The 19,143-nt window shown below is 56.6% G+C and overlaps 1 protein-coding gene across 6 annotated transcripts in view; it reads left to right on the top strand.

The window, feature by feature from the left end:
- The window catches only part of DNMT3A (DNA methyltransferase 3 alpha), an 84,413-nt gene that overhangs the window by 41,681 nt on the left and 23,589 nt on the right, over positions 1-19,143 (top strand). For 4 of the 6 annotated variants that reach the window (XM_077926703.1, XM_077926702.1, XM_028725319.2 and 1 more), the window contains exon 7: positions 2,973-3,005. The exons of the other annotated variants lie outside the window; for them this stretch is intronic. In XM_077926703.1, the coding sequence (XP_077782829.1) occupies positions 2,973-3,005 (33 nt within the window). The remainder of the gene's footprint in view (positions 1-2,972; positions 3,006-19,143) is intronic. 6 annotated transcript variants of the gene reach the window in all.

Below are 19,143 nucleotides of genomic sequence, written 5' to 3'. Positions count from 1 at the left end.
CAAGTCTCCCCCCATGCCCAATATTTCTCAGGGGTCTCAAGATGGGCTCTGGGGGTGTTGGCCTTGGGCTGGTTCTGGGGTTTTCCAAGATGCTATTGTGGGGGGTTATGCTTTCCAGGTGATGGCTTGCTCTGTCAGCCCCCCATCGCAGAGAATGTGGGGGGTTCTGTCTGCAAGGGGGGCAGCACAGGAAGCTGCCTCATTCAGGTCATTGGTCCATCTTGATCAGTATTGTCTGCACTGACCAGCAGTGACTCTCCAGGAGTCTCTCCCAGCCCTGCCTGGAGATGCTGCCGGCGGGGCTTGACCTGGTTGCAGGAGAGGTGTTTCTCACCACTGAACTACGGCTCTTCCCCATAGCGCTTTCTGCCCCAGAGATGGGAGAGGGAGACTTTGCCAGAGCAACCCACCCCTCTTGCCTGCACAGCGGACATCTAGGGGTCCACAGGGGAGCCATTTTTGTTCCACCCCCAAATTACAGTTCTCACAATCATCTAGTCCAACCCTGTGCATTTCTGGGGGTTGGACTAGATGACCGCAGGGGCCCTTTTCCTACTCTACGATTCTGTGATCCAGTTGTGTTTGGGGGAGGGGGGAAGAAGCCACGCTGCGCCTGCCCCAGAGAAGGTTGGGGCCTTGGCGGGGCTCTGCCTCTTGGTCCTGCCCCGGGCCAAGGCGGTGGTCCATTGGAGGCCATGCAAGGCAGGAGTGAGTAGTGGTCGGAGCGGCTGCTTTGGGGTGGCAGCGGGAAAGGGGGGCCGTCGAGCAGAGCAGGGGGGTCAGTGCTGCTGGGTGCTTGGTGGGGGTCACTGAGAGGGGGGTCCCGTGTGTGTGCAGTGGACGGTGGGGGGGGGTCAAGAGTGTCAGCCTAGGCTGCCCCAGGGGCATTGCTGGGTCTCTCTGGCACTCCCCTTCCTCTCCTAGCCCAGAATGGGCTGCAGAATGTCTCCCATTGCACAGGATTCTAGAGTTGGAAGGGAACCCAAAGGTCCTGTAGTCTAACCCCCTGCAATGTCGCTTTGCTGCTTGGGGAAATGTGGGGAGGGGTCTTCATTTTCCTAGCACCCCCCCCTTTCCCTTGTGTTCTCATTCCAAGGAGAAATGAGCAATATCTCTTGGCTCCCCAAATCCCTTTTCTGCCTTCTTCCCACCCTTGAGGGTCTTTCGTAGCCCCAGGGAGAGACTGGGGGGGCCGGCTGGGAGAATTTGAGGGTCTCTGCTCTCCCTCTGTGTGTCTAAGGCAAGAGGGGGCTGGCTGGATGCGGGGGGAGGAAGTTGGCATCCTGGCTAGCTCAGCTTCCGCTGTTTAAAGAGGCAACTTTCTAGTCCTCAAGAGAGTCAGGTGCGGCTTGAAAGTGTAGAGAAGTCTCAGGCCTTCTTGGGGACGGAGCAGCTTCTCAGTTGACCAGGTTGGGGGGGGTCAGAGCCCTCCTTTTAATTAGCAGGATATAATTATGCAAATCATATGTAAGTCTTCATACTTCTACATAGCTTGCAGCATTTGGTTTTGCTTGGCACGTATCTTTTTTTTAAAAATGTGTGGTTATCTACTTATTGATTTCATTTCCTTGCCTAATATTCCCCCCCCCCTTCACCCGTCTGCTTTCTGAGGCAGCCCCTTACTCAGCCAGGCATTGAAGTGTCTCACAATTCCCCCCCCCCCCCCAAAAAAAGAAACTACGCTCAATCTTCTATGGGAATCTTGGGCCTGAGAGATTTGGGTGATTTTGGTCAGGCCATCATGGCCTCCAGTGGCAGCGAGTTCCACCGTTTCGCCATGTGCTTGGGCAAGTGCACCCGGACCCCCCTTCCCTCTTGGTCCCCATTACCCCCCCCCCATCTTCTGCCTCTTCACAGCCTTCCACATGTTCGGGTCTGGCTCCCTGTAGGTCTGCCATGAACAGAGCCCCCCTGGTTTTCCTTCCCTCGTCCCATGACTTTGCCAGCTCCTGGGCGCACATGCCGCCCATCAAACAGTCTGGCGTTCAGGAAGGGCGCATGTCCATCGTGGGCTCATTGAGTTCATAAGATGTGAGGCTGCGCACTTGCAAAAATGCATTGCTGCAGATGTTGGGCAGATGCTTTGAACTGTGCAAAGACATAGGAAGGGCCCTGGCGGTGTTTGCAGGGGGGGCAGAGGGTTCAGGCGATGATGGGCTGCACTGGGACTCCCACACCCTATTTTCCTTCCACGTTTAGGATCACTGTGGCCACTTCTGTTTGTGTAACTAGAATCATAGAACTGGCAAGGACCCACAACTCTTGGTTCAAATAATAATAATTAGGGAGTTAGAGGGGTGGGTTTTATCGCTAAGTCTTTGCAGCATCTCTGTGACCTAATGGCATCCTCCTTCCCAGCATGCTTTGCTGTGCCCTGGTACTCGGGTCTGGCTGCAAAGCATTATGGGTTGGCATCCTTGAGGCTGGCGCAGCGTAGGACGTCCTGAGCAAGGAGGGGACTGGGGCAGAAGGCGCTCCAATACTGAATATTTGTATACCAATCCCCCCCTGCATTTATTATGGTTCATGCCAATAAAAAGACACGGAAAGAAGTTAGAAACAGACGTCAAGTAGCCGTTGGGCAAGGATGGCGCTCTTAATTCCCTGCGTAAGTCAAGAGGGAACCGAAAAGTTTCCAGTAGGTGTGTAAAAAGCCAGCGCAGAAGGCGCTTGCTGCGTCTCCAGTGGCAGGGAGTTCCACAGGACTAAAGGCTTGGCTTCTCAGGGAACAACCCACGGTGCTCCTGCAGATGATCTCAGGCTGGCCTGGGGCAAAAGGGCGAGGACCTCAGTCGCTCCGGCTTTGCTCCTGCCTTAGGTGAACTGGCACCTGCCAAGCTGCGCCCCCCATCCTCCCCCCCCCCCCGTGTGCCCCCCTCCTGTGCCTGCCTGTGGGGCAGGCGGCAGTCGCGTCCTCTTGCTGTGGCTCTGTGTGTGCTAACTCCCTCCTCTCCTTTACCTTTCTCCCACAGACTGATAACCCAGCGGCAGCTCAGCTCGACAAGGTTCGTGGCCCACCTTTGGGGTTTTGCGGGGAGGGGGGCGGCTTGTCTCATGTGGACCCCGTGCCGGGGCTTGTGGGTTTGCCAGGGGGGCTGTGGGTGTGCCCACGCCCTCCCCCTGCGTCTGCCCGCTGCCAGGGAGCGCCCCTTCCTCCTCACGCACAGGTGCCCAGGGCATGGTTTTCGAAAGACGGGGGCAAGGGTGGGGGCACCCTTTTGCTGCTGGCCCCTAACCCCCCCCCCACAATCTCCTCTCTCTCCTCCTCCTCCTCCTCGCATGCCCAGAACCTCTTTTGCCCCAGAGCTATGTCACCATTGCCCGTGGGCACCAAGTTGGCACCTAGGCCCCCACCCCACTCGCCAGGCAAGCCACCCTCTGGGGGTTGGGGTGCTTCGTAAAAATTATTATTATTATTTGTTGAATCTGTGAGTCGCTTTATCGGGCCCAGGGCAAGCCAGGGTGGCGTAAGACCCAGTGGTCGCCTTTAAATTGCGGGGGGGGGGGGGGGACTCGTCCCTGCCCTGGGCAGAAGGAAATGGGGGTCTGAAAGGAATGGAAAGATAACCCGGCTCATTTCTGCAGCCGGGAGCTGAGAGGGCACTGAGGCCTAGTGGGCAGAGCATCCGCCTGGCACCCAGATTCAGTCCCCAGCAGCAGCATCTGCAGGTGGAGTGTTTTCTTGCCTGGAACCCTCTGCCCAGTTGGGACAGTGCCAAATCCTAAAATCCTGGAATTGTAGAGTTGGGTGGGACCCCAAGGGTCATCTAGTCCAACCCCCCGTAACGCGGGAATCTCGACTCGGTGGACCCGTCCTGCAAGCGAAAGGCAGCCTGCCACGTAGCTGGAAAGCCAGCAATTGGATCCACAGTTCCGTGATCTTACCAGGCCCTGCCCACTCGATTCCAGGGATGCCACCTGGGTTGGACGCGGCCTTATTTCCCTCCTGTTAGCTGCCTGCCAGAGCTGGCAGGTTGGAACAGGTGAGTTGGGGCGATCACAGAACTGCAGAGCCAGAAGGAAACCCAAAGGCCACGCAGCCCAACCTCCTGCAGTGTGGGAATCGCAGCCCAAATCAGCTGAATCAACGGCCGCTCCTTTTGTCCCTTCCCACCCCAAGGAATCAGTGGGGCTGTGTGGGGCTCAGGATGCTTGAGAGGGCGCTGAGGCCTGCTGCTGACCTCTCCCCACCCTGTTTCCAATGCAAGGCTTCCTTCCTGCCCGATCCTCCGCCTGGCTTCTTTCTGGAGTTCCTCCCCCTTCCAAATATGTGGTGGATGAGCTGAAAGCGAGAGAGAAAAGGGACTTTAAAGATTTTTGACACTGGTGTTTCCTGCCCCTTCTGTCATCCCGTGGATTTTCAGGTTGGGCTGGTTGGTGACTCGCACCTGGCACCCTGCCTGGCCCAGGGGGGGGGCAGGTGGTGCAAGCAGAAGAGGTCTTCTGCTGCTGTCCAGGACCTTTGCTCCTGCTCACAGAATCCTAGTAGAGTTGGAAGGGACACCCCAGGGTCATCTAGACCAACCCCCTGCTGGCAGGAAGCACAGCTACCTGTGACGCTGCTGGGTGCAGGGAGAGGGGGAGGGCACCCTTGGGAGGAGCCCAGGGGACTCTTTTTGCACCCAGGGGTGCCTCCAAGGCTGTTGATAGGGGGAGGCCCAGGGGTCAGCCAGGGCAGGGCAGGGCGTGGGGAGGGTGGGGGTGAGGGTGCTGCGCAGCTCTGCAGGGGGAGGCCCTTTGGGATAGTCCGGGGGGGGGCACCTGTTGAGGGCAGGCCAGGGCTGGGGAAACATCTAGCAAAATACCCACTTGCTTCGTAGGGGATCAAGGGGGCACCCCAGAGATTTGCCGAGGTTCCGCAAAAAAAGGCTCCTAGAATGAATGGGAGAAAATCTCATACATATATATATACAATAATAATAAAATAACAAAATCTCTAATAATAGAGATTAAGGAGATGTGGTTTATTCTTGTTTACATTTTGAATTAGATCTATAGAATCAGCCCCCAGAGTCTGGTCCAGCCCCCACAAGGCAGGGATCTCGGCCACATCCTCCTTCCAGGGGGCTCTCAAATCTTCCGAGTGCTCTGGTCTTAACCCTAGTTTTGGATGGGGAAAGGGGGGGGGAGAGCAGAGTTTGAGGCAGGAGATGGTGCCCCCCCCCCGGGACCCTGCTGTTAACAGAACAGACTCTGGAGGCCCGAGTGGAGTGAGGGAGTGGAAATGGGGCCAAGAAGGGCTGGTGCGGCTGGTATCTCACGGGGCAATGGCATGGACACCCCCCCCCCCCAGAAAAAGGGGTCTCTTGCAGCGCAGGGGCAGAAGGTGGTGCCCTGCAGTGATCTGGCACTGCCAGGTGTTTCATCAGGGAGGGGCCCGGCTTGCGAGAGGATCTCTTAGGTTGGGGGTGGTTGTGCCACCGCGGGGGGGGGGGGGCTCTCCTGCCCCAACAGAAAATCACCGCCAGCTTCTCCTGGGGTTTTACCTCCATGGGAGGCCCTTGACTGAAGACTGGGTGGCTGTCTGGCAGGGATTCTTTAGCTGGCAGCGGGTTGGGCTGGATGACCTTGGGGGGTCCCTTCCAACTCTACAGTTCTAGGCTTCCAGGTGGGCCAAGCTGAGATCTCCTGCCCGCTCCAGATGGGCGTCTGCTGCGGCAGCTGTTGGGAACAGGGGGTGCCTTTGAGCATTGGCCATGGGGGCTCCTGGGAGTTCAGGCGGCACCTCCAAGCCTGAGCTCAGCCTTGCCAGCACTGGCCGGCAGCCGCTCTCCAGGAAAATCAGGCCGTGTCCCTCGCAGCCCTGCCTGCGCTCTGCACCTGCGACCCTCTGCATGCAAGCCCCTGCTCTGCGGCCCTTCCTGCCCCCCCTTCCTGAAGTGCTGTGCAAAATGGGGGGGGGAGCCTCAGCTGCAAGCACCCCCCCTCCTCTGTTCTTCTTTCGCCACCTCTGCAAAGGATCCGAAGGGTCAGCTTGCGCCTGCACACTGCAGCAAAATGGCGGAAGTGGAGACCCCCTCCCCATGGCAGACCTGCCGCAGAGCACCCATGGTGCCCCCGCTGCCCCCCCCCCGCGCCCCCCCGGGCATGCACTCGCACACAGCAGCCGCCCTGCCCTCCTCCTCCCTCCTCCCCGAATCTCCTCCGTGTCCCTGCTCTTCGCGCTGCCTCACCGCTGGGTCTCCCTAGCAACAGGTCCCCTCCTGCTCGGCCCTGGTCTATTTATAGCCTGGCAGCCCTGGCTGCTGGCATGGCGGCAGGAGGAAGGAGCCAGAGCGGTGGCAGGCACCTCCGCATCCAGATAACACGGGGCCTGCGTGGCTCAGGCGCATCCTCTCACGAGGCAGCGGTGCCCAAGGGGCGGAGCAGGGGACCCCGCAGTTGGGGAAGGGTCCCAGGGCTTCCTTAGTCCCGCCCAGCACCAGAGGCAGGGCTTATGGGGTGAGGGAGGGCAGGGAGCAGCCAGCGGGGGCAGAAAGGAGGAGCATGCAGGGGGGCGACGGGCACTCCCCTGCACGGTTGCTCCTCTGCTGGTGAAAAAGCCAGGAGAATCACAGAATGGCAGAGTTGGGAGGGACACCCAGAGTCATCTAGTCTGACCCTCTGCCACGCAGGAATTGCAGCCGAAGAGGGTTTGCGCCTTGGCCAGGCCTGGTTCTTCATCCACCTTGCCCAGGTCTCTCTCCTGTCCGGCAGGCGGTCCCTTTCCCCATCCCTTTAGAGTCTTCTGGGGCCTGCAGGTGCTCTAACCACTGGGGCGCATGGCCCTTCTGATCTCCCCCACCATTGTGTGTGGGCTTTCCTTCAGGGGGCTTGGGAGGGCACACATGGAAAAGGCTGCCCAGTTTGTGCCCCCGGCATTCAAAGGAGGCTCTGGTCAACTGTGAGCAGCACAGATTGGACAGCGGCAGGGACAGCAAGGAATTAATGTACAGAGGTCAGGGAGGTCTGTATTGGAGACTGGGGGGGGGGGGTCCACTCTGCTTTGGTCTGCAGGCCATAGGTGCTTCCCCACGCGAAACTTCCTGGCATGTAGAGAGCTGGCATCTGTGGCTAAAGCGGCCTTCCCCTGACTTGCTAGATTTCAGTGTGCAGGGAGATATGAGATGGAGGAGCATTTGAACCCAGGGCAGCTCCTTCTGAAGCAGCAGAGGACAGGAGAAGTCACGGCATGTGCTGTTTCTGTTGCTGGATGTTGGTAAAATGACCGAGGGCACGGATGGCGCAGGAATTCCTTGCAGGTCGGAAGTGGGAGGCCGGTCAGCATTCTGGGCTGGTCTCTCTGGGCTTGAGGGACGGCCAGAGGCGTCTCTGGAGGGTCTGGGGATTTGGGGGTCTTGCCCTGCAGCATGTCTCCTGCCACATGATATTTGGGGGCGGGGGGCACAGAATGCGCTGGAATGGGACAGGCAGAAGCTTCCCTCCCTTCAAAAGGGACACAAAACTTTGCATTCCTGAGTGTGCTAAAACCACCCACTATTCAAAGGGCTGAGGGAGGCAGATGCATTTTAAAATCACAGTTCTTTTTTTTTTAGGGGGGGGGACAGGACTTGTTGCAATGTTTCTCAGGTGGACGGGAGGCCTCTGTAGAGGCAGCAGTGGCTGTTCAGGATTTTGGGAAGGGGGCAGCCCCAGTCTTACCTGGAGAAGCCCTTGGGGACAGGACCTGGGTCGTTCTGCATGCCAAGCAAGTGTCTAGCCCCTCCCCAGCGCACTGTCCCTGCTCCCGCCCCCCCACCCCCCCCCGGGAATGGGGCTCCCCCCCCCCATGGAATGAGGTGGGCAAGCTGCAACAGAATCTGCCCTGAAGGGAGAAGCAAAAAGAGAGAGCGCTTTGCAGACTCCCTTTGTGGGGTGTTTTGCGGGGGGGGGGGAGCACCCTGGGGACAGAGACGCATGGTGAGGGGGGGGCGGTTCTGGGGCTGCCTCTCTTGCCGCCACTTGCCGCCTTCAGACAGGAGCTGGCTCTCTGCGCAGCCACCAGGTAACAGGGGTTTTCCAGAGGCAAAGGCGACGGCCTTGGGTGCAAGGGAACAGATTCCTGCAGGAGGGGGCTACGGAATTGTAAGTGGGGAGGGTCATCCAATCCAACCCCCTGCCAGACTTTGGGTTACAGGGCCTGGAAACGGCAGGAGGGGGGAGAAGGATTTGGGGTTCAGTTTCCCACTGTCTGGCCACTGCGGGGACCGGGCACTGGACCAGACAGGCTCCTTTGTGCCTGATCCAGCCGTCTCTTATGTTCCTAGTCAGCTGCATTGGGAATCAATGTGCAGAGTGTGCCCGCCAGGGGGACCTCCGGACTCTGGGGCCAAGGGGCCCTGTGCTGCCTCCCTGCTCCTTTTGACCTTTTGCCAGCCTTGGCCACTGGCTGCCCCCCTCTGTTTCTGTTTCAGTGGGGTGACTTCCGTGGCCAAACCCTGTCTCCCTCTTGGGGTCCTGCCACCCAGCAGCGCCTCCACATACCGGATGCCCTCCAGATTCTGCAACAACTTAAGACACCACAGCTGTGTTGTGGTCCGAAACATCTGGCGGGGGGCACCAGGTTGGGTTGCCAAGGCAATCTCAGGCTAAGATATGGTGATGGTCAGGAGCCGTATCCTGGACTAAGGCCAGGGTGGCGTCTCATAGCCAACAGAGCTGCTGGATTTGCCTAGAATGTGTCTGTGTTTTTTGGGGGGGAGGCTTTGTAAACTGGCCCCCAGATTCACTTTCCTTCTTGTTGGCCTGGTGTTTGGTTGTGCTGTGAGTGTGCCAGTTGCATTTTAGGGTCTGGTGGGCAAGCCTCTCTGCTCTGGGTTATAGGGACGCTCCCAATTTCTTATGCCTTTCCTTGATACTCCTGGAGTGAGTCCAGCTCTGTCCTGCTCAGTCGACCCACTGAATTCAATGGGCCTGGCAAACTGAATTCCGGTGGGTCTGCCGAGTGGGATTCAATTTGTCAGTTTTGCCGATAGCCCCACACTTTTAACCTTGGGTTGTTTTTAATTAATGTATCCTGTAGCTGCCAGTTCTGTTTTCGATTGCATCCTTTGTATATGTTGTTGTTAATAATAATAATAATAATAATTAGAGTCTATATTTGGCTGTATGCCACTTCAGAGTTTTTTTGAGACACTTTAAAATAATTGAAATAGAACAACAGCAGATGTACCCATCTCCTGTTGCTCCCTCTGTTAAATGCTGCCGTGTGAGCTCCCCTCTTGTTGCAGTGGGGGTACAGAGGGGGGGCGCTATACACGCAGGTGGGGGTCCAGAGAACAGCATGTTGACTTTTTTGGATGGGGAGCTTTAAGGCTGCAAGGGAGGAAAAGTACAGGGCCTTCCCATTCCATGGGCCTGACGATGGCAGAATGGTAGGCTTGGCAGGGGTTCCAAGGGTCATCTAGTCCAACCCCGGGCACTTGGTCGGTGAAATCAACCGGGTCTGATTTCGAGTGCCATTGAGTGCGAGGGAAGAGAGGCCTCTGTGCGTGTGAATGATGGTTGCAGAGTTGTGGCTCCGTCGTCGTCGTGTCGGTTCGGGACACATCCTTCCCAGTCGTGGGAGCCCCCCCTCCCTCTGCTGCTTCTGGGTCGGGCAAATGGCCCCCTCGGAGCAACTCCCCTGAAAACTGCGCTGCGCCCCTCCCAGGCACGGACTTCGCTTGCAGGGCAGGGGGTGGGCTGGGGGTCCCGCCCGCGAGCTGACACGTGTTCCGAGCGGCATCTTTGATAGTGGGGGGCATCTCCTGGAGAGCGTCTGTCCCGACACGTGTTCCAGGGCAGCTTCCGAGGAAGAAAGTTAAGGTTTGTGGTTTCCCCAAAGTCCCCGGGAGGGTCGGATCCTGATTTGGCCAAGCAGCACCGACGGGGTTTCGTGACCCCTTTCCGGGGGGGCTGGGGGGTTCTAGTGCCCCGGCTGCAAAAAAAAAAAAAGAGACACCCCCATTTATCTCTCATTGAAACCCCGCGCAAATGGTGCGCGCCCCCTTCCTGTCTTCTGGAGGCGCGCAAGGAGCCAGGATCGCTGCCCCTGCGCGCCAATAGTCTCCGGCTGACATTGGAGACACCGCGTTGCTCCTCTACGTGCGCGCTTTTTCTTTGGCGGGGGGGGGGGGAATAGCGCCTCGTTGCATTTTCAGTCGGAGCAGACGACCCCCCCCCTGAGATTTTAGGAAGACCCGCGCGATCCGGAGTGGGGCGTGTGAACGTGCCCGGGCCGGAATCCGGATCGGGAAGCGGGAAAGCGGTGCTCGACCTCTCCCCCCCCCCCCAGCAAAAAAACAGCAACCTCGGAGGTCCCTTTGCAACTTTGGGGACCCCCCCCCATCTGTTCTCTGCAGTCGTGCAATTGCAGAGGCGCCCCCCCCGCCAGACCAGCCTTGCAAACCCGACAAGCCCCCCCCCCGCACCTTTCTCTCTCTCTCTCGCTTTCTCCCCCCCCCCCCGTTTCCATCGCTCGCGGCCAACCAGGAGCGGCGCCCCGCGTCACGTGTCCCGGAGTTTCCCAGACAAAGAACATTGGCGGCGCGGCCCCCTCCCCCCCCCGCGCCCCCTCCCCGCCCCCAAAGCCCTCCTCCCTCCCTCCCTCCCTCCTCCCGCCCCCGCCCCCTCGGCGGCTCCGCGGATGCTGCTGCAGCGGCGGGACATGCGGGCAGGTACGGAGGGGCGGCGGGGCGGCCGCGGGGGGGGGCGGGGGCGGCCGCTTTGCACCCCCCAGATCCCCCCGAGCAAATTTGCACGGAGTGCACGCGCGCGATCGGGGGGGGGGGTTGCTGTTTTTCCCCCTCCACTACGTGCGGGGGCGTCTGTGCGTGCAGAAGGCGGCGGCGGCGAGGGAGCCCCCCCCTCCAGGGATCGATTTGCAAAGAGAAGGGACGGGGCGGGGGGAGAGTAAGGGAAAAGGGAGAAGAGTAACTTGTCCTTTTGCAAAGGTGGACCCCCCCTCCCCAATTCGCCAGAGGCGGGACAGCGGGGTTGGGGGGGGCGAGGCTCCCGCCTGAAAAGTTTTGCTCTTGTTTGGGGGCGAGGGGGGGATTCTCTCTCGCCCCCTCCCGTTTGCTGCGCTCTCAGTAGAAGTTTTGGGGAGGGGGCTGCCCCCAAGCTCCCTCGGGGTCCCCATTCAGGGTGGGGGGCGCAGGATGGGCCCTTCCCCGCTGCAGCTGTCAGCCCTCCCTTTTGCCCCTGTCCGCCCCGCACTTCTCCAGACGGTGCATCCCCCCCCAAAAAAAACCCCGTGCATGGCCTGGTCCCTGCCTGGGGGGGCGGAGAGAGCAAGCGGACCCCCCACCCCGTTTCCCAGGCAAGCAACCTCTGAGCATCCTCCTGCCTCCGAGATGTTTGTCCCAAAGCAGAAGTTTTTTGGGGGGGGGTAGAAGAGGAAGGAAGCTGGGGGGGGGCTGCAGGCGGAAGGCGCAGGCGGGCGGGTTGAGTAGGCCTGAACGGACCTCGAAGATTGCAGGGGGGGGGAGAACAAAGCACCCCTTTCTCAACAGCCCCCCCAAAGGAAGAAGGGGCTGGGGGCAGCATGCAGTTGGCTCAGAGATCGGCCCCTTTTTTTGGGGGGGGGGCAGAAGCAGGACTCTGCGCAGCTGGTGCCCAGGAGAGAAAAGTGAGCAGAACTTGGCCAAGTCTGGATCAGAATTCGAATCCAGAGCTGGCTTTCCCCATTCGGTCCCTTTAAATCTCTAGGAGGAATTTGTCCAGGAAGGTCGCCCCTTCCTCCTCCTCCTCCTGGTTCAGACTCCGATTCTGTTCAACTGAGAAAGCCATTTTGTTCCTCCCCCCGGCTGGGTTTTGCTCAAACATCACGGCTCGGCCTTCTTCCTGCTCCGTCCGTCTGGCTGGGGGGCTTCCTCTTCTCCCCCCTGAAGCCCCCTTTCCTTGCCCACCAATCTGTGCTGCAACTCCGGCCCCCCAGAGGTTCCCGGACACTTTTTAAAGTTTAGTTTACCCAGTGCCACTTTTCCTCAGAGCCCAAAGCAGCCGGCAGAGAGAGAGAGACGGACGTTTGCTAAACGGGACGTTTTGTTGTTAAACGTGTAAATAAATCCAGACAAGATAAAGATGGAGATGCAGGATAAATTCCACATTGCAGTGAATAAACGGCACCCTTTTGCTTGCAACGCTTGTGATCGTAGTGAGTTCACCATCACTTCTGTTTCTTCCCCGGAATTGCGGCCCCCGACTTGGGTGACTTCGAAAGAAGATTGGAGAAATTCAGGAGGAGGAGAGGGCTCTGGGTGGGAATTTGCCAGTTTTTATATTGGGATATCTTTCCTATAAAAGAAACCATTTTTATTGGCTTTTAAACGAATGCAACAACCGTTAAACACTTATTGGGCAGTACTATTTGAGCAAGATGCTGATCGCATGGGCCGCTGGCCTGATCCTGCAGAGATCTTTTCAGGAGAGCTTCACTCTCTGAGCAGTTTCCCTGGAAAGCAGAGCTGTGTGTGTCCCCCCCCCTTCCCCCCCCATCCCGGACCCCTCGCTAGTTGGGTGGGACTCTGGGTCTTAGTTTGGTCTCTGTGCTTTGGAAGGAAGCAGTAAGTTCAGCCTGCAAGTCTGTTTGCTTGCAGGGTAGAGGGGCAGGCGAATCCCGGAACTCAAAGCCCACCCCCCAGATTCTGAGTGCGCCCCCCAATGCCACACAGAGCCCATGTCGCCTTCCTGTGGGTTAGCCAGGGCAAGGTGTGCGAGGGGCCTCGTGAGCAAGAGCTAGGAAGACGCCGTGAGTCGGTGGCCTGGCTTAAAACATCCGAGGGGCCGCTGACATGGGGGGGCTACCCACGGGCAAATCCTCACGGCCCCCAGCCCCATCTGGGGGGGACAGGGCTCCTTCCTGACGCCCAGAAAGACCATTGGCTGTGCTCTGAGCATCTCACCCCCCCACCCACCCCCGTTGAGTCCTCCTGGCCAAGAGTGTTCTGGGTCCTTGGTATACAGAGACCATTTCTGGGATGAGGACAGGAGCTCTCACCCCCCCCCCCCCGGCAATTGCTTTCCCTTGTGCAAATGGCCAGCAGATAGGAGAATTGCGGGGGGGGGGGAGCATGCAACTCCTGCCCCCCTTTATGGGCTACCCATGTGCGCCAAGTCTTCCTCTTTAAGTCAGGGGACGGTTGGTTTTATGGGGTGCTACTGGAAGCGTGTATTTTCACCCCTCTTGCTTTTTTTTGGGGGGGGGTCTGCTCAGTGTTAGAAACTGGGGTAGGAATGCTAGGAGCCATGTGGCTCCTGGGACCTTGGTTGTGGGCGCCAAAACAAAACGTCTAGGCAGACCGGGCAACAAAAAATAAAAATTGCTGCCCAGTTAATCGGGGGGGGGGGGGGTCCTGCGGGGTAGCTTGGCAGCGGGAGACACGTCTTTTGCTACCACTCTGTCCTGCCAAACACCTGATTCACCTTCACCCAGCCTGGCGATTCAGGGGGCCTGGAGGTGATTCATGCGCATCTTTTGCTACTGCGCTACCGGTTGAATCAGCTGTTTGGCGGGACAGAGCAGTAGCAAAAGACACGACTTTTGCTTTGGCACTACCCACAGACCAGGGCTGGGCGATATATGGATGTTGTTGTTGTTTAGTGGTGTCCGCCTCTTCGTGGCCCCCTGGACCAGAGCACGCCAGGCCCTCCTGTCTTCCACTGCCTCCCGCAGTTTGGTCCAACTCATGCTGGTAGCTTCGAGAACACTGTCCCACCATCTTGTCCTCTGTCATCCCCTTCTCCTTGTGCCCTCCATCTTTCCCAACATCAGGGTCTTTTCCAGGGAGTCTTCTCTTCTCATGAAGTGGCCAAAGTATTGGAGCCTCAGCTTCAGGATCTGTCCTTCCAGTGAGCCCTCAGGGCTGATTTCCTTCAGAATGGAGAGGTTGGATCTTCTTGCAGTCCATGGGACTCTCCAGAGTCTCCTCCAGCAGATATATGGATATATCATCCCAAACTGCTTTGAAGTTCACATCGTGATAATTGTTTTGTAATATTTGAGCTGGCAGTCTATCGCTAATCACAGTGTGTATAAGGGCTGGGCGATAACTGCTTTTCAATATTGCAATATATCACCAGCTAAGCATTGCAATGTTATCAGCAGCTAAATCTTGCAATCTGCCACAATGTCTGAAATAAGGAACCACCCAGAGGCGAGAAGGACAATGTCCTGGCAACTGCTACTACTTAAGGGTCTGAAACGGAGAAATGACAATGTTATCAATCCCCACACAAGTCTGTTTCGCCAGCAGGCAAGCCAAAATTCATCCCAGCAGGACTTTAGGTTTGGGGCTTGGCTACCCAATGGTGGGATTCAGGACAATCCAAAGTATGGAGATGAGTCGTAGGGAATACAGCCATACCTCGGGTTACAGACGCTTCAGGTTGCATTTTTTTGGGGTTACGGACTGCCGAAACCTGGAAGTACCGGAACAGGCGTTGAATTGCAACCTGCGCATGCGCAGAGGTGCCGCTGCGGGTTGCAAATGTGTATCCCACACGGATCACGTTCGCAACCCGAGCATCCACTGTACAAACAATCTGGGACTGCCAGGCTGCAGAAGCAGCAGTGGCAGAAACCGCTTGCCATGACCGCGATACGTGTTGGCAGCAGCGGCAGCAACCTGCAAGGCCTGGCGCTGGCGGAACAAGCAGTGGCGACTTGCGAGGCCTCATGGCGGTGACAGACAGTGGCGGCAGTAGTGGCACCTAGCAAGGCTTCGTGGCGGTGATGGAAGGTGGCAGCAGTCGTGGTGGCCAGATCTGCTTCTGCCAGCGTCTCCTGCGCCACCGCGAAGCCTCAGGCCGCTGCCAGCGCCATGACAAGGCCTTGCAGGCGGTTGCCGCTTTAGCCACTGCCACAAGGCCTGGCAGGCCACCATGACTGGCCATCATCTGCCGTGACGATGCTTTGCGGGTGCTGCAACCGTCTCTGGACTCCCACGGGCACCCCTGAGACACACGGATGCCAGCACATGTTAAGGAGCATATCCACGGAAAGGAGCTGTGGGGCGAGTTCTCTAGCTTGTATTCTGGCATTGCAGGGGGCCAGATTAGATGACCCCCCCCGGGGGGTCCCGTCCAACACTGAAGCTCTCTGATTCTTGGATAGGGAAGCCAGCAAAGGAACTTCAGAATTCCGCAATGGGTTGGATTACCCCATTTGACTAGGAGGGGAAATATGTGAGTGCCCTCTCCCAGTAACCCTCCCCTGTCTACTGAATTGCGTTTGGTCACGGAGTGTCCCCATCTTGATCTGGAGATGTGGGGCAGTCAAGAATCCCTTCCCCTATGATTTGGGATCCTGGTTTCTCATGGGAACACTTCTAGAAGCCTGCTCTCCCCTTGAGCATCTCTCTCCTCCCCGTCCCTGGCCATATATTTACCGTATTTTTCGCTCTATAAGACGCACCAGACCACAAGACGCACCTAGTTTTTGGAGGAGGAAAACAAGAAAAAAAATGTTCTGAATCCCAGAAGCCAGAACAGCAAGAGGGATCGCTCTTGCTGTTCTGGCTTCTGGGATAGCTGCGCAGCCTGCATTCGCTCCATAAGACGCACACACATTTCCCCTTACTTTTTAGGAGGGAAAAAGTGAGTCTTATAGAGCAAAAAATACGGTATTTCTTTGGTGGCTTTCCGCCCCAATTTTCAGCCCGAAAGGCTCTCTGAGTGCCTGACATGCAGTCAGATGAAGACAGCCGCTTCCCGCAGTCTTGCCATCTCACAAACCCACAACCTGCAAGGGGGCAGGAAGAGGAAATGAAAGCTTTTGGGCCACAGGACCAAGCCCCCTCCCCAGGTTGCCACATGCTGTTCAGGGTGCTGCTCCTGTGCTGTCAAGAGAGAGTTCAGTGGGTGCAAGACTCTGAGAATTAGAGAATAAAGTGGGGGGGGGGACGGAATTCTTGGAATTTTGTGGAATATTTGGGGGGGAAATGTCACGGTGATATAAAAAATGGTTGTCAGGTTTGATGTAGTAGAACAGCAGAGGAGAATTTGTAGCTTAGCCATTTAGAATCGGTGTGTTTAATGGGTAAAATGTAATCAACGTAGCAGCGTTATAAGGGAATAAAAGAGCACCGTAGTAGAAGGGTGGGTGGGAAGTTTGCGGACAGGAGAGATTGGTTCTTGCTGTATTTAAAAATGAATTTGTAAAATTTGAAAATCTAATTTAAAAAATACTATTTTAAAAAAGAGTTTAGTTGGGGAAGTTTGTGGGCTGCCAGTGGGGGGGCATTGTTTAGTTTGGAGGCAGGGGCAAGAGGAAGGTTGGGGTGGGAGCAGCAAATAATAATAATAATAATAATTAATAATAATAATAGTAATTTGTATAGTGCCCTATACCCACAGATCTTAGGGTGGTTTACAATATAAAAGCGCAAGAGACATAATAAAAACAAAAACATCCCAATAATCCAGCCCCCCCCCCCAAGCAAAAAAACCCAGGAGGGGATTCACACTTCCATTATGCCGATAGCTCTCAAGGCTGCTTGACAGACAGCAACAACGACAATTAATTCTACGAGGCTTTATTAAGTTTTGTGAGCCCCCCAGAGTGAAGAGCAACATATTAAAATGCAATAGGTCAGCCGTCAATCGATGCAAGTAGAAAACTGCAACGTCAGCGGCAGGAGGAGGAGGAGGAGGGTCAGACCGGCTGCAGTGGCCAGAGCGGCATCAAAATGTTTGGCTGGCAGAGTCTGAAAACAAAGACCAGGGGATGGAGCCACCGGGGAAAGACGCCCAGGGAAGGGCCTGGGATCGAGTGGGCACCCGGCGGATCTCCCTGGTCACTTCTCCTGCATTGCAGGGGGTTGGGCTGGATGACCCCAGGGTGCCCCCCAACCCTACCATTCCGTAATTCCCTGGGAACAATGCCTCTCCCCACCCACTCCTATTCTCTCCTTCCCTGGAGCCCTCTGGGGGAATGTGGTGGCAGCAGGAGAGGATATACTGGTTAAATATTATCCCTCCTAACTCACGCTAGTGGGGTTATTCATACAGCAGAGTACAGGGGTAAGCAAACTTTTTCAGCAGGGGGCCGGTCCACTGTCCCCCAGACCTTGTGGGGCGCCGGACTATATGGGGGGGGGGATGAATGGATTCCTATCCCCCACAAATAACCCTGAGATGCATTTTAAATAAAAGGGCACATTCTACTTATGTAAAAACACACTGATTCCTGGACCGTCCGCAGGCCAGATTAAGAAGGCAATTGGGCCGGATCCAGCCCCCGGGTCTTAGGTTGCCTACCCCTGGCAGAGTACATTCTCCTCTTTACATAGCAGGAAGCTAGTTGCAGATTCCTTAGAATCTCTCAAGTTCTGTTATTCCTGGTAAGACCCCTTTGATTCCCTCCTAAAAGAATAAAGACACAGCAGCCTTCTTTTAAAATAATAAGAAGTTTACTCACATTCAGTTCACAGCTGGATCCCTGAAGGCAAAGAGGCTTTAGCTTAGAGTTACAGAAGAGGGTTTGAGTTCATCTCACATGCTGCTGGCTGAGAGAAGAAAAGGCATCAAAATAATAATAATAATAATAATAATAATAATAATAATAATTAAAAGTTATTATTTGTACCCTGCCCATCTGGCTGGGTTTCCTCAGCCACTCTGGGCAGCTTCCAAAAAAGATTAAAAATACATTAAAGTGTCACACTTTAAAAACTTCCCTGAACAGGGCTGCCTTCAGGTGTCTTCTAAAAGTCAAATAGTTGTTTATTTCCTTGACATCTGATGGGAGGGCATTCCATAGGCAGGGTGCCACCACCGAGAAGGCCCTCTGCCTGGTTCCCTGTGGCTTTGCTTCTCGCAATGAGGGAACCGGCAGAAGGCCCTCAGCACTGGACCTCGGTGTCTGGGCAGAACGATGGGGGTGGAGATGCTCCCTCAGGTATACAGGACCGAGGCCGTTTAGGGCTTTCAAGGTTAAAAGAGAGGAAGGTGGCTGCATAACTGGACCTTTTATGGGGTCTGGAAGGGTCATGCCCACCTACCTGGTCACCTACAAAGGAAGGATGCTCCAGACCAGGTGGTTCAACTGGCTGGACCAACACCCCCCTGTCTGTTCACTCTAGACAAACAGGAAATGTTGTATTTGACTGCTTATGTTACATCCCACACCCTGGGGGGCCTCTTCCATGGAGCCTTCCATCCTTCGACTGCAGGCGCTCCTCCACCCTCTGTCCTCCTCGCGAGGCTTCCTGCTGCTGGCGCAAGTGAGCGGATCTGGCCGCCCTCTGGGCAGCAACAGGAGGCTTGGAGGGGCAGCGGAAGAGGCTGCCGGGGTCTGTCCTGGAGCCTCCTTGGGGGGCTGCCACAGTCCTTGCTGGGGAGCTTTTCCAGGAGGTGGGGGCCTGAGGAATCTGGGGCAGCCCCCTCCTTGCCCCTGCCTTTGGGGACATGCAAAGAGGGGGGCTGTGTTGGCGACTGGACGCAGACTCTCACCCAAGCCCTGGGCATGGTGGGCGCTTGCATCTCTGCCAGAACCCGGGCAAATCTCGCTTGGGTGCTGCTCTCCAGATTCCTGCACCTTCCTCGCTGCCCTTTTCTTGGCATGGCTCTGGGAACTACAGATTTGGGGTGGGCTCCTTCGGTCCAGTTGCTTTTAGCATGTGCAGAAACGGAACTGTGTCGATAATGCCCGCAATCTGTTGGAAAGGGATGGAGAAGTGTTCTTCAAGAGAGGGAGAGCCTTGGGTGTTGGCCAGTTGTCTGGGGTGGGCAGGGGGGGGAGTGAGCCTGAGTCCCCCCCCCATCCAAAAAGTGCCTTTAGTTTCCAGGTGGATTTGTGCAAAGCGAGATCCAGACAAGGAGGTCGGGGAAAGATCCCACGTGGAAGGAGGGTGGGTGGCGGCAAAGACCTCGTGGGGAAATATGTTTATTTATAACTTGTGTATAAATACCACAGCATCATAAAAACCTATCCCAGTGGTTTCCAGCAGTATAATGCCAAGCAATAAATAAGTTATAAACAGAAAGAAGTAAACGATGGGAGGACCTGGGGGGGGGGACGACCTGTGGTTCCACTTCTGGGCACCTTGATCCAGACTTAAGTGGGAGTCGGGGCCACGCCAGTGGTGTTGAGTCCCTGTGCTGGGGGGGGGACTCCCTTGGCCAAAATTCTGCCCTGCAGATATTTAGCAGCACAGCTCCCATCAGCCCGTATTGCCTGGG

Source organism: Podarcis muralis, chromosome 3, assembly GCF_964188315.1.
Source record: "Podarcis muralis chromosome 3, rPodMur119.hap1.1, whole genome shotgun sequence".
Lineage (NCBI taxonomy): Eukaryota > Metazoa > Chordata > Lepidosauria > Squamata > Lacertidae > Podarcis > Podarcis muralis.
Note: the sequence above shows the minus strand (reverse complement) of the source record. Positions and strands in the feature narration are given on the sequence as shown.